This window comes from Cucurbita moschata, unplaced genomic scaffold (assembly GCF_002738365.1).
Source record: "Cucurbita moschata cultivar Rifu unplaced genomic scaffold, Cmos_1.0 Cmo_Scf00037, whole genome shotgun sequence".
Lineage (NCBI taxonomy): Eukaryota > Viridiplantae > Streptophyta > Magnoliopsida > Cucurbitales > Cucurbitaceae > Cucurbita > Cucurbita moschata.
The window spans coordinates 507,397-518,386 of NW_019268553.1; the positions used below are offsets into that span (position 1 = coordinate 507,397).

Sequence of the window (10,990 nt, forward strand, 5' to 3'; positions counted from 1 at the left end):
GTGCCCTTAGATCAAGTCGTCTTCCTCCTTTGCCATTTTATTATCTTAAAATGTTGTTTTGATGTATTTTGAGTAAACTATTTGAACTAATCTCGAAGACGCTATTTTGTATTTTTTTAATTAACTGTATATCAGTTTTAATGCATATTTAAATTTTAAACTTTCTTTGCCTTTTCACCTTTAAATTTGAAAGGTTTTTTTTTTTTTTTTAATTTTTATTTTCAAACACGGAAAATTTGCAACTCAAATTATATATATATATATCCAAACCGTACGGGTTGGGTCGGGTTTAACGAACTTCTGGATTTAATCCAGCTACCTTTCCAACTATACCAATTTGGGGAAAGCTTGAGAAAATATCAAACATTAAAGTCATGACAAAACGCAGACCTTGTTTGAAACAAATCATACTTTCTCAGAACTATGACAATTATGGGCATTGCTACGCTTCTTGTGCGCTTTTCTTTCAAGTCTGTAAAGGGCTCAGATGCATCAGAAGATGATACTTCCGAAGATAAGGCTCAAGCTTGAAGCAGAAGTAATCTACTAGACTCTCACCAAATGATTCATTAAGAAAATCCAATAGAGTTCGGTGTAAAGTGTTTAAAATTAAGAAACTAAGAGTCTCTTTAGAATGACTTTAAAGTGTTTTAAAGTGTTTTTAGAAGTTAATGGAGAAGGGAACGAGACATTTCTTATAAGGGTGTGGAAACCTCTCCCTAGTAAACGCGTTTTAAAACCTTGAGGGAAAGCCCTCGAAGGAAAAGCCCAAAGAGGACAATATTGGCTAGTGGTGGGTTTGGGTTGTTACAAAAAGTATTAGAGCCAGACACCGGTCAATGTACCAGCGAGGACGCTGGACCTCCAAAGAAGTAGATTGTGAGATCCCACATCGGTTAGATAGGGAAATGAACTATTCCTTATAAGGGTGTGGAAATCTCTCCCTAATACATGTGTTTTAAAACCTTGAGAGGAAGTCCTTGAAGAAAAAGCCCAAAAAAGACAATATCTTGTTGGATCTGAGTTCCCTCGAAAGTATATAATAGATCTCTAAAATTGAAGTTTCATGAGCAGCATCTACAAAAAAAACTAAGATATTTAATGGATGTATGAAGATAGATCAAGATATGTGTATTCAAGCTAGATCAAGAGATATCAATCCACTTCCACAAAATTCAAAACTACTGACAGAAAGACTATGATTAGATACCTGGATGCGTAATGCAGGATTACCAGCAAACTTAATGCACTCGGTCTTTGTAGCCGTTGTGTAGCTAGAATTGACTGAACTATAAAACTAAATAAGCTTCAGGCAAAAATCATAAGAACAGTTTGCAAGGATCCTGTCCCACCATTCGGTTGATATGTAATAAACCAGAAATACGGAGTTCATTCAAACATCCGGCCAATTTGAGAGCTCTCCACAAGAACATTGTTGATACGGAATTACTACAAGGGAAGTAAGATTCGAATTACTTTATTGATCAAATATCTCAAGATAAGATCATTTGTTTAAGATTCGAATCACTCCACAAGTAAAATCGATCATGTCAAACTTTAATGATTCTATACATGCAACCTAAACTATATAGAATTGCAAAGAAACTTAGCCCTAATGATAAGGAATCACTTGGATCAATCATGTTAAGCTTGAATGTTTCTATACATGTCATCTGAACTATATAAAAATGCAAAGAAATTTAGTGATGAGTTCAGTCAGAGATGAAACTTTCTCCAAATTCAATCACGCAGACACAACTTGTGCTTCAAAAGACAGAATGTAATCTCTTCTAATCCAAAATTTTAAGATGCTCCAACCTCTGTGGGTCAGAGTGTTGAATACATTTAGACTACCAAAGCTTGTAATGTAATGCATTCTGAATGAAATTTCAGTTCACCATCAAATTTCCTTCAGAGACATATAAATTCATTTGAAGAATGCAACATCCTACCAAACTAACCAGGTTGATACCCAACTACAAAGCTGTTCAAAGAAAAAAAAACCACAAATGAAAAACAGAAGCTAAAACAGACCGAGAATTTCAACTTCCATAAGGTGCTCGACGAAATGCCTCAGAAAGAATAATGGGATTCTACAAGAAAGCTTACCTAACGAGAATTTGAGGGAAGTCGGGAAAGGCGGGGAGCCAAGTCGAGGAGGGAGGAGCGGCACGGCGGAGCAGCGAGTGACTGCCATTTCAAAGCGTAATCGCTGATCTTCAAAGAACCCATTATTCTCCTGGTTTTGTTGCATCGAGGTTGTGATGTCCATTCCATGAACACAATGAACATCAGAGAAGGATTTAGCAGAAGTTGGAAATTTTCCGGGGCTTAAAATTTATTGAAATTCTCAGCCGTTCAGAAAAGAGATGCTGAAGATTGGAAATGGAATATGGATTGATGGAACAGTTTGTGAAGGGTTTGTGCTTTTCCCAAAAGCCAAAGGAAGAAAATGATGGTTACTTCTTTATTCACCACTTTTGGCTTCAACAAATATATCTTTTTATCTTTCCCAATATACACTTTCTTTTAATACCCAAATCTCAATTCTTCATTTTCTCTCCACATAAATTATAATTTTTATAAAAATGACCGTTTTAACCTTCCTGAGTTTACTTTTCTTCATCACTTCTGTTCATCGTTACGTGAAATCCTACGTCAACTGTAGACGAGAATAAAACATTTTTTGCAAGAGTGTGAAAATCTTCACGGATAAAACCGAAAGTATCAAAATTTTCAAATTTCTAAAAAAATAAACTCAACTCAAATCGGGAAAAAACGAATCTATAACCCACCGAATCTTGCACTTCACGAGTAAACTCAATGTCTTTCAAAATCCAATGTTCTTCGAATGAAACGTTCACGAATAAAATCAAATTTTATCCGTTTTCTAAAAAAATAAACTCAACCCAAATAGGGAAAAAACGTATGTAACCCCCTGAATCTTGCACTTCACGAGTAAACTCAATGTTGTTCAGAATCCAATGTTCTTCAAATGAATAAAATTGAATTCTATCCGTTTTTTGAAAAAATAAACTCAACCCAAATCGGGAAAAAACGAATCTAACCCAACCTAGTTTTTACCGTTTGAGTTAGATAGTACGAGTTGATCGAGTCAGTGGATCATATGAAGACCCTTAATACAAACATACTCTAGTCGATCATTTTCCATTCATGTCTCCGAAATAATATAGAAATATTAGCACTTTTGATAAAAATAAATAAATAAATAAATAAAGCTTGTTTGAAAAGCATTCCCAAGAACATCCAAACGGACAAACAAACAAGTGATGTGAATTGGAACCAAAAACAAACACACAAAGGTTGAGCCGTACAGAGAAACAGAATCTCTTAATAAAAATAAAAATAAAAATAAAAAACAAAACAAAATCAAGTTTTGGACGCAATTATACACAATCTTGATGTTGAATGGCTACCATTTTATCTTTACCCACTGGCATCAACTAAGAGAAAAAATTCCGAATTATCTTTTTAAAAATAAAAATAAAATAAATTAAATTAAATCTGATTCTCCACCATTGCTGTCCTCGGACAAGAGCATATTCTTCATCTCCCATACCCATTTTTTCTTCACAAAAATCTCTCTAATTTCCATCTCTGTCAACGCATTACCACGTCATCCATGCCTTGATTCCATTCCATTTCTTTTCATTAGTCAACAAACTCCAAAATTCCCACAAAACCCACTCCATCTCGCACTTCAAAATCACTGTTCTTCTACAATTTTTGTTCTAAAATTACAGGGAAATGAAAAATCGATACAGAGGACAACATGACTTCGTTAAAACATTGTTGAAATCTTTGCTCTAACTTTGATTTTACAGATCTCTATCTGAAAACAGGAAAAAAATGGGTTGGAAATTAGTTTACCAGGGGAGTTTTACAATTTCGCTGTCTGGGTCTCCGTTGAACGACCATGGAAGCTCGAAATTCGCCGGAAATTGATCGGAAAAACACTCGTCGGTGATTGGGCTGTCGAGTTCTTCAAAACCCATATAGAAATCGTCGTTCACGATCAAATCGGAGACACCCAGATCGTCGTCTTCTTCATCTTCGGCTAACAATTCCTCTTTCTCTTCTTTACTCTCTGTGATCGTACTTTGGTCTTCCGACGAGCAAACGGGCTGCTTCGAGTCGGGTTTTTCGGATCCGGAGGAAGCCGGCGTTTGCGTGTTGGGCTTTTGACGGGTAGAGCCGGCGAGAGAATTCCGGTGAGTCGGCGCTGGGTGGTTGTGCTCCGCCGTGTATGTGACTATGAACATTCCCGGGTCGGATCTGTTCCGCTCGACTTGTTTCCGGGCCATGCAACCCTTGGAACTGCTACATCTGTAATATCCCCTGTTTTTTTTTTTTTTGTTTCAAAAATCACCCAAATTAGTTTCAACACCTTAAAAAAAACCCTAATTTCAGCGTTTAAATCGAGCTCGAACCTTGGATATGGAGATCCTTTAATGGGTTTTTGGCCATATTTCCGCCAAGCCCAAATATCCGAAGACAGAGACTCCGCCGGAACTTGACAGACTTTCTTCAGCTGATTCTTCCTAAAACAGAGCGTCAAAAAATCACAAGATCAATCAATTACCTTAAAAAAAAAAAAAAAAAAAAGCATTTCCAGAATCAAGAAATTGAAGAATCATGCTCACCGGCGTTTAGATCTTGACGCAGAAACAGGGGCTGAATGGAGCTGTTTGGGGACATGGGTGTTCTGCCGTTGCTTCTGATGGGTCAAAATCTTAGCCGCCGGAGAAGAAAGCAGCAGCGGAGCAGACGGTGGCGGTGGCGGCGGAGAAGGTAGAGGTTTAGGGGAAAAGGGTTTGAAAAGCTCATGCAATTCTTCAGTGGAATTACAATTAGGCCCTTCGAATGGATCTTGAAGGGAGAAGAAATGGTTTGTTTGGTTGGTTAGGTCTCTACCAAAAGCAAAAGGGGTAGAGTTATTAGAAGTGGAAGAAACAGAGTAAAAGTCGGAAGAGGGAATGGTGGCGGCGGAGGACACGGCGGAGTAGCCTCTGACGACGGCGTGAAGATCCCAATCGACTTCCATTTTCATAGACAGAACTCTGCTCTGAGAATCTGTACCTTTGTCTCAGCTTCTTAAACAGGTTTTTTTTTTTTCTTCTGAGAGAGAGAAAAAAAAAACAGAGACAAAAGAAGGCGCTGACTTTTGGTTATAAGGGCGTAATGAGTAATGAGTAGGAAAATAATTATATATAGAAACCAAAATACAGAGATAGAAAGAGAAAGTGAGTTTTTCTTTTTTTATTTTTCACAAATCCAATTCTTAGAGAGAGAAAAAGTTTTTTTTTCCTTTCTAATTTTTCACTAAATTATAAAAATATATATTTTAAAATAAATTTACAATATTAACCTCCACCATATAGTGTAAATTTGGTAGAATCTTAAACCTAAATTTAATTTAAGACCGGTTAAATATTAAGGATAATATCGTAATTTAACAGAAAAAGACAGGTGGGGTGGAGCCGTGGGAGAGGGCATCTCTATGCTATTATTTCCTTTTTTTTCTAATTTCTCTCTCTAAGAAAAAAAAAGTTTTTATTTTTAAATACCCATTTAATTATTTCTTGATTTTTGTGGGGGGTTGACTTAGGAAAATGTCAAACTCCAAAACCCAAGTGGTTAGATGAGAGAGAAAAGAGGAGAGAGAAGGAAAAAGAGGTTGATTTTGATAAGCGTGGGGTCCACACGCTACAATCCAAGCTCGTGATCGTACAGACAAAAAGACTCATTATTTATATTTTATTTTAAAATATATATATACATATATTAATGAAATTACAGTAGAAGGCGCGAGTGGACGTAGCGAAAACTGCAGCGCTCTTATCAATTTTATTGGACACAAAAGGTGGTCATTTTATTGCTGGGGTAATGCTTTAAACTTTTTATATTTATTTTTATAATCTTTTTCCATTATATATATATATACACACGCTTCCAAATTTGCAACGGTTAATTAACACATTTGATATTTTTGTTTATCGACCCTAAGTTCAAATTTCAAATAATGTATTTAAAGCTCTATGAGTCGTAAGCCTAGCTCATACAGTAAGCAATATTTTTGTACATTAAATTAATTTTTTCCATAAATATACCGATATGTATTGAGGGATCTATTAAAGTTTAGATAATTAAATGTATACGAATTTATTATTCACTTTTTATTGGCCCCATCTTAATTTAGGATGTGATCGTTACTAGATAGTATTATTCTTAAATTTCATCTTAATCTTATTATAAGATTCATTTAATAACCATAATTTTAGCTTCTAAAACCCAACTTTAATTAGTAACCATTTATAATATATAGTTTATTAGAATTTTATTTTCCTTTACTGTTATTTTCGTTATAATATAATCCCTTATTTATTTATTTATTGTGTCCAAAATCAATAATCATTAGTGTTTTGACTGAAATAACCATGGTTTTCTTCATCAAGAGGTAAAGAATGTCGTTGGTATTTATCTTAAAAGGTAAATAAATTTACTTTATTTATTTTTGTTCCTCTGCCTCTTATTACTTGTATTGACTTTATGAGTTTAATTTTTTATTTTTTTTAATTTAACCATATTATTTAAACCACACCACAATAATATATTAATTTAAAAAATTTAAATACATTTTTTTGATCTTGTAAATTATAATTTTTTTAAAGTATAATAAATAAATTTAAAATTATATAGCTTTTCATAATATTAATTGGGGAAAAGATGAATTATTTTATTTTATTTTATTTATTTATAGGAATGATTTTTTGGTTAATTGGTAAAAGATTCCAAGCATATTAAAGTGTAATTTAGGGAATCTATTACTATTTTCGTGGCATAAACATAAAGACGTGACAGTCTTTTTTTCTTATTATTTATTATAAATATTTGGAATGAGACGTTTGCAATCCTTCAGCTTCAAACCTCCCTTCCTTTTTGTCGTGAAAAAAATATTTAAATTTCATCTCGATTTAGCTTCTAGATTTATTCCCTTTTTAATCCATGATTTTACGTCATTGTCATTATTATTCGACCACTTAATATTTACCTTTCAATATCCGACTCATTAACTATATATCTATATGAGCTTATTAATACAAATATTCAAAATTTATATAATTATCGATTAAACGATATAAATTTATCTGGAGAGTTTGAGAATAGTTACTTATTTTCTCGAGGCTGGAAATTCAAATTCTTGTAGTTTAATGTTGTGGTCGAAAATATGATCACGTATTTTTAAAAAGATTTTAATGTGATAATTAATGAAGTAAAAGGAGGAGGAAAAATACGCGATCGATTCTTTATCTATAAAGCTATGCTCGGTATTGATGCTAAAATAGAATGGAAACTTTATAAAATTAAATATTATAAAGTAAAGATTTTGGCAAAGAACACTCCTTCGATGCCTAAGATGCCGGAATCTGCAAATACTGTGCTGTAGCTGGCGGTAGCCGTTGCTCGTAGATTAGGCAAATGGGATTCGACCACGTGGTCTTCATGGGAAGCGAGTGGGGGTTGTGTTCTGTAGTCGAGCAAGTGGGCACGGAATGTACATGATGATCTGAAAGTAGATCGGGCGGTGTTGAACAAGTCAAAGATTTGACTTTTATGTGTGAACTGTGTGGAGCGCGTAAATTTGACGGAACACGAGACAACAGGGGGTGAGTAGGCTTGACAGCTGGCAGGTTTTATGTGGGCCCTGCTTTCTTCTCTTCCTTTTTTTTCTCTCCCAATCCCCACGCGTGAGCGTGCCTTGTGATTTTCGCGAAACTAATTTCTTTCTTTTTTTTTTAATTAAAATGACATTTAAAATCCGATTTGGAATCAGCTTTTCCCACCGTTGGATTACTTTAACGGCGCTGATCTGACAGTTGTTTATTTCTTTAATTTAAGAAGACAAATTTAATTATTTTATATAATTTTTAATTTTAGATTTATAAATTTTACAAAATAACAAAGCCCACAACGTTGAAGGGCAAAATTGTAATTTAATTTTTGGGTGCACCAAGACGTGCCTGCCACGAGTCTACGTGTAGGTATGGGACTCGGCCCAACTCCTGTAATGCCACTGCCGTCTTATTATTATAATTATTTTCCTTTTTATTTTTGTATAATAATAAATATAGTAATTGTTTTTTTTTTTAATATTAAAAATAATTAAATAAACCAAATCGAAGGTTTTATTTTATTTTTTATTTTGTGCAAACTCTTAACTACGTCAGGAACGAATGATCAGTAGGCACGAAGGGTTGGACAGCTCCTAATATTTTAAATTTAGTAATTTTATCTTATATTAAAATTTCATTAATTAATTGAAGTAAATGTGTGAGTGTGACACTAAAATACATTTTATTCCCCAAGTTTATAATAATTAAAATCCGTACTTAGGGACGGATCCAGATAGTTTAATATTGGGTCGAAAAATCATATTATATAAACTTAAAAACAAATAATAATATAAATTATTTTATTGAATAAAAATGATATATTCTTTTATTTTACATTATTAGGTTGATTAATTAAGGCATTTTCTAAGTGGTTAATTAAATAAGATATTTTTATTTAAAAAATTAAGTATGCATATAGAAAAAAATAGAATGTGGGGTTTTAAAAAGACATGAGGACAAAATAATGTTTAAACCATTTTCTTTTTAGTTTGGAATATTTTTGGGAGTAATAACTTTTTTAAAAAGAAAAATGGAATATTATTTATTTATTTATTATTATTATTAGCAAAAAATTTATTGACATTTTTCTCCTTCCATTTATGGTTTAAAAAAATTGAGATGTTGATCGAACGAAGGAGTGCACTGGGAATGTGATGATGTGATACTGCGACTAACTTTTTATTTATTTATTTTTATTATTTTTATTTTCAATTCATTTTTAGTTAAATATTTAATTATAATATTCCCACTCTCACCAAGTTTTATATTTAGTCTCTCTCGCAAGGAAAATATATTTAGAATATATTAAATAATTAAAAAACGCGAGAAAAATAAATACAATATAGGGAAAAGGCATTTTTGTTCTAACGTCAAACTAATTTGAAGAAACTTACTTTTTAAATTTTTTTATAATTTAAAGACGTGCAAATAAAAGATTGGAACCTCAGATCTCTCGATCGTATATATTTTAATGAAGTGAAATAAACAAAATTAAATGAAAACTTCAATGACTTTTTTTGACACTTTACAAGTCGAGGTATCGTTATCGTGCATCTTTCTATGATATTTACTTGCATTACAAAAAGTCGAAGCTAAAAGATAATGAAAGAGAGTGTCGAGATTTTTAGTGGGTTGGAGATTTTTTTTTTTTTTTTGAATTATCGAAGGTAAAAAGGTTGGTTCTTAAGAAATTTCCATCATTTTTCAAGTACATATTACGTCCAAAATTATATGCAAGTTACTAAAATTTCAATTATACTTCTATGTTTCGTATTGCAAACTTCATTTATAAATAAAGAAGGGATATGTCTCGCGAATAATATGGTAAAATGTGACAAATTAAAAAAAAAAAAAAATATATATATATATATATATATATATATGAATTGGACCATTTTGTTATAGGGTGGGGAGAGGGAATTGTGGGTTTGGCGCAAACACATTCCAAGTGATGGAACCATTTTATGAAACCCACCATTTTCAAAAAATAAAATAAAATAAAATGCAAATATCTTTTTTTACCCCTATATTTTGAGTATTATTTAATTTCACCCCTTATTTATGAATATTCGAATTTAATCCCTATACTTTTAATAAAATTTAAAACCAATGTAGGTGATCAATTTTTTTTAATAAAAAGTTATTGAAAAATAATAAGATTGTTTTATTTATTTATTTATATATGAAAAACACGATTAAAATGTTATATATATTAAAAAAAAAAAAAAAGCCCATAGCTCTCACTATCTAAAGAGATAGAATCCACCAATCAAGCACAAAGGAGAAAGAAGAACCTAAATTTATAATGTTTTATTATCCATTTAAAAAAAAAAAAAATTGAGTGACCAAATGGCAAAGAAGAGTAAATATTCAGTTGCAATTTAGTTACAAATGGATAGCTCCTTTTTTTTTCTTGCAAATTTCAAATCCACCCTTTTTCTCCATATACCTAAAAACAAAACACAGTAACTCACACACACCATTGTCTTGTCCAATGAACTTTAACCTCTCAAAAACACTTCCACCCAATAAAATTACCTTTTTATCCCTTCAAATCTCTTTATGAGTTACACGTTCCTACGAAACATAAGTTACACGTTCAAAACAAAGCTTCAATCTGCACGTTTACGATCGAATTTGAAGTCTTATGAGTTTTGAGTATATTATTTTCAACCATCTAAGTAGATAGCATACAAATTCAAACTCTCAAATCAATTCAATCGGGTTTTCTTTAAATCACGTAGACGACACTTTTTTTTTTTTTTTTTTGGTTGAGANTTGGTTTTGACAGCTTATACTTTACTATTTTAATTCAATTATTAATCGGTGATGTGACAATGTTTTGTTATGGCCTACCACCACAGCACACTCTCTTTCTTGTGTGTGTGTATATATATATATAAAGCACATGATTTAAAACGAAACTAAAAAGAAAAAAGAAATAAAACTTTAAAAACTATGACTTTTTAAAAAATGGTGAGATGTTAATTATCAAACTTCAATAATTAAAAATGTGGTTGAAGACAAAAATGACCAACAAAAATAAAAGGAAATTGTTATATAATATTCATGAATTAAATACAATATTTTAAAGCAAAAAAATCAGAATAAACACCAATTTTTTTTTAATAAAAAAACTAACATAAATTTAACAAAATTAATTTGTTTTTTCATTCTTTGTTTTTAAAGAATATTTAGATTCAGTTTGATAAATATTTTGTTTTTTTTATTTTCTATTTTTAAAAGTCATACTTAATTCTAAAAAAAAAAAAAAAAAAAAAAAAAAAAAAAAAAAA

General features: G+C 31.7%; 1 protein-coding gene across 1 annotated transcript; it reads right to left on the minus strand.

The window, feature by feature from the left end:
• Nucleotides 1-3,692: 3,692 nt before the first annotated feature.
• LOC111431800 (WRKY transcription factor 22) lies at nucleotides 3,693-5,207 on the minus strand. The gene is made up of 3 exons (XM_023068507.1): nucleotides 4,665-5,207; nucleotides 4,452-4,562; nucleotides 3,693-4,359 (listed from the first exon to the last, which is right to left on the minus strand). Exons 1-3 carry the CDS (start codon nucleotides 5,069-5,071, stop codon nucleotides 3,888-3,890), a joined length of 990 nt encoding a protein of 329 aa, XP_022924275.1. The 5' UTR covers nucleotides 5,072-5,207; the 3' UTR covers nucleotides 3,693-3,887.
• Nucleotides 5,208-10,990: the final 5,783 nt, after the last annotated feature.

Excerpts from the sequence above, each read along its gene's own strand:
- LOC111431800 (XM_023068507.1), bottom strand. The coding sequence starts at position 5,071 with ATGAAAATGGAAGTCGATTGGGATCTTCACGCCGTCGTCAGAGGCTAC. Across the intron at positions 4,563-4,664 it reads GCGTCAAGATCTAAACGCCG|GAAGAATCAGCTGAAGAAAG; the intron begins GTGAGCATGATT and ends GCTCTGTTTTAG. Across the intron at positions 4,360-4,451 it reads AAAGGATCTCCATATCCAAG|GGGATATTACAGATGTAGCA; the intron begins GTTCGAGCTCGA and ends AAAAAAAAACAG.